Raw genomic sequence first — 3,772 nt, 5'->3', positions numbered from 1 at the left:
TTCTAAGCTATGTAAAGGATATTTAGGGTATGTTTAACTTATGGTCATGTTCCGGAATGTTCGTTACTATACAAATCGGTATAGTTTTGCAGTTTGACGCAAATAGTCCCTACGATCGAACAAACTTGATTTCAACACACCAAACCATCCAAAACTTATTTCTAAGTCATGTAAAGGTTATTTAAGGTATGTTAAGCCTATGTCACTATTCCAGGGTGTTCGTTACATTAAACTGGTTCCATCTACGCATCAGTGCGCGTATAACCTTCCAGAAAGCGATTTAAAGCTTGAAATCGAACAAGAATTGATATGTGCAAATGATACACATATTTATACAAATCCCAAGTATGAAATACAATATTTCATTGGTTTGGTATTTTTTGATGGTTGAAGTGACACAGGTGTCACACAAATCTGCTTTATGATGAAGAGACAAAGAAAGCACTTCCATTACTAAAGTGAATAGGTATGGTGACATAGGATCACCTTGCCTTAATCCTCGTTTACCCTTGAAATAACCACTCAAGTTTCCGTTGATATTGAGCGAGTAGGTGACAGTAGTTACACATGTCATAATCCATTCAACCATTTTTTGAGGGAACCCAAATCCTACAAGGATAGTTTCCAGGAACGCCCAGCTTACCGTATCATAAGCTTTCTGTATATCAATTTTGAACGCACATCTAGGTGGGCCTTTACAAATACGATAATTGTGCATAAGCTCCTGAGTAAGAAGGATGTCATCAGATATCTTACGTCCTGGAACAAATGCAGACTGGCTTATATCGACCAAGCAACCCAGGCTACCTTTAATTCTATCAGAGAGAATTTTGCTAATGCACTTGAAAATGACATTACAACAAGATATCGGCCTATATTCAAGGACCGAACTAGGTGTGGGAACTTTAGGGACCAATGCAATAATAGTATGATTTACTTGCTGTAAAAGTTTACCATTATCGAAGAATTGAATGATGGCCGCTGTCACCTCCTCTCCCACTATATCCCTTGATTTTTTTAAAGAAAGCCGAAGTATAACCATCAGGACCCGGAGCCTTGTTCTCTCCAATACTGAACATAGCAGCTTTGACCTCTTCACTCGTGACCGGACGGACCATTTGAGCAGCTATATTCAGATTTACTTGATTAATAAAGAGATTATCCGTGTTCAATGCGTCCACCTGATCCTCCTTACCCAGGAAATTGGCATAGTGATTAACCAAGGCAGCTTCAATATCCGTTTCCTAAAAAGTATTACCATTCGCATCCACAATCCTATGGATTTTACTTCTAGCATTCTGATTTTTAACAAAGTTATGAAAATAAGTAGTATTACCATCTCTGGCACAAAGCCACTCTATCTTTGCTTTTTGTTTCAAGAAGGACTCCTCATCATAAGAAGCACTATGTAACTCCTTAATAAATTGCACCTCAACATCCCTAAGCCTAGCATCGAGAGGGTTCAAGTCAATCTGTTTTTGAACTTCATCCAGCTTATTCCTTAGATTTTTCACTTTATCATGCAGATTTCCTTGAAGAAACAAAAGCTTCCTCAAAGGCGATTTCAAGTTCCGTAGTTTTTTGACGACAGAAAACATAGCAACACCATCCACCTTCTTTCTCCATTCCTCCGAGACACAATCTTTAAACCCAGCTTTCGACGCAATAAAGTTAGCAAATTCGAACGGTTTAGGCTTTTGGCGATACACACCATTCATTTTAAGGATACAAGGAGTGTGATCCGAAATGCGGTAAGGATGATATAAAACATGGGCATCCGGGATCAAATCTAAAAACTTCATGTTACCCATAACCAGATCAATTTTCTTTAAAATGCCCACACCCTTCCTCGGCTTTTGGTTCCAAGTAAAGTGTAACCCATGACCTTGAATGTCTAACAGCTCATTGTACTGGACACAATCATAAAACTCACGCTTACCAATAGAAAGAGACGATGTGCCATATAAACAATCATCCGCATAGAGCGCTGAATTGAAGTCTCCCATGACAATCCATGGCCAATCGTTTATAAACTGCTTATGTAGACACTGATCATTCCATAAAACTCTTCTTTCTTGGTACGTGTTTTTGGCATTAACAAAGGAACAAAAAAACATTTTCGAGTCAATCTTGGATCGAAGCTGAACATGCATTACCTGGTCAGACTGAGCTAGAACCATAAGATCTACAATATCATCATTCCATCCTACAATAATTCTGGTGCCCTTGTTACAAATCCCTCCATTCGATGTCCAATCCCATTTTTTAAAAACTCCACAACAAACTTTAGAAAGCTTTGAGACCTCCACATGAGATTCCAAAATGGCACAAACTGTCAAGTGATTTTCAGCAACTATTTGATAAACCTCTTTTTGTTTTAGGGGCCAGTTCAAGCCCCTAATATTCCAAGAGGCAATACTATCCAAAGAAAACCATGTCAACGGGAGTGCTTGCCCCCTCAGAAACTCCTTGTTTAGTATTAGCATTCATAAAAATCGATGTCTCTGTTTGGAGAGGATCAACGAGGCCCTCCTCTTCCACATTACTATCTTCATTCTTCTTTGGATTATGCTTTGAAGCCTTAAAGGCTATTCCATCATCTCTATCCACCACCGGATCCTGACCCAAGCTATATTCTTCCCCATTAGTAGATTTCTCTTTTCCATTAGTGAGCACATCAAACTTATTTTGCACCTTCACACCATTAAAAGTCTCCTTTGACTCTGTATGCGGCTTTGTACCCTAGGAGCTAGCCCCTAGAGGATTAACTTTCGGCCTATATAAGAACTTGGGCTTTTGTTTCTTTTGTGGATAACCATGCTTCGCCATCTTCCTCTTATCTGTAACAAATCCCTCCTCATCAACAATGACCTGTTTAGCTTTTATATTGGTAATAGACTTGGGACAAGTGTAGGATCGAATTCTGACCCGAACGAGTCTACCATAGGAGTTTTGATCAGATACAGGTGCGGAAAACAAGTACCTGACGTAGAAATAGCTAGATCTTCACTTAAATCACGTTGTTGATTGATATAACAGCGTTTACAATCAATTCTCACACCGGCAGCACCTCGGTATGGAAAACAAGAAGGTTACAAATGATTTCACTCAAGAGGTATTTATAGACATGTACGAATAAGCGGAACCTCTCATAAGGTTTCACTTATACGGACATGTACAAATAAGCGGAACCTCTCATAAGGTTTCACTTATACGGACATGTCGGGAAATCTCGTACATTGTGCCCTAATCTAACATTCTAAGACTAAGACACGATACAAGACGAAGTCGACAGATGTATGCACTAACAGACTCCCCCTCAGATGTTGACGAGTCTTAAGTGTCGAGTCTTCGCATCTTCAGTCTTGATCTGTCTCTGGGCTTCATCCTCAATCTTTTCTCGCAGGTCTTCAGACTCCCCCTTGCGATATGCTGGCATTTCTTCAGATCATCAGCATTATCAGCTTTAGGATCGTTGTCTGGCTTATTACAGATTCAAGCAACACAACCTGGATCACCAGCAACTGGATCACCTACAAATTCTCTACCCAAAACATAAGTTTTACAATTTAGAATAAAAGTGTATGCACTAAAACAAACTCTCTCTCAAACCAAACTGAAACTTTATCAGTAATAGTATTGATGAACCACTTGAAGATTTGATTAAGAATAATCAGTTTTAAAAACCAACTCCCCCTCAAATGATACTCATCATGTTTAGCACTCAAAACTTTGAAAATCAGCTTTTCAATATCAGTTGTCAAAAATCTTT

At 39.0% G+C, this 3,772-nt stretch overlaps 1 protein-coding gene across 1 annotated transcript; it reads right to left on the bottom strand.

The window, feature by feature from the left end:
* Nucleotides 1-956: 956 nt before the first annotated feature.
* On the bottom strand, nucleotides 957-2,486 carry LOC110908334. The gene is made up of 2 exons (XM_022153259.1): nucleotides 1,259-2,486; nucleotides 957-1,126 (listed from the first exon to the last, which is right to left on the bottom strand). The coding sequence occupies exons 1-2, from the start codon at nucleotides 2,484-2,486 to the stop codon at nucleotides 957-959; spliced, it is 1,398 nt and encodes a 465-aa protein (XP_022008951.1).
* Between the last annotated feature and the right edge of the window lie 1,286 nt (nucleotides 2,487-3,772).

This window comes from Helianthus annuus, chromosome 16, assembly GCF_002127325.2.
Source record: "Helianthus annuus cultivar XRQ/B chromosome 16, HanXRQr2.0-SUNRISE, whole genome shotgun sequence".
Lineage (NCBI taxonomy): Eukaryota > Viridiplantae > Streptophyta > Magnoliopsida > Asterales > Asteraceae > Helianthus > Helianthus annuus.
The sequence above is the reverse complement of the archived record's forward strand: the minus strand, read 5'-3'. Positions and strand labels throughout refer to the sequence as shown.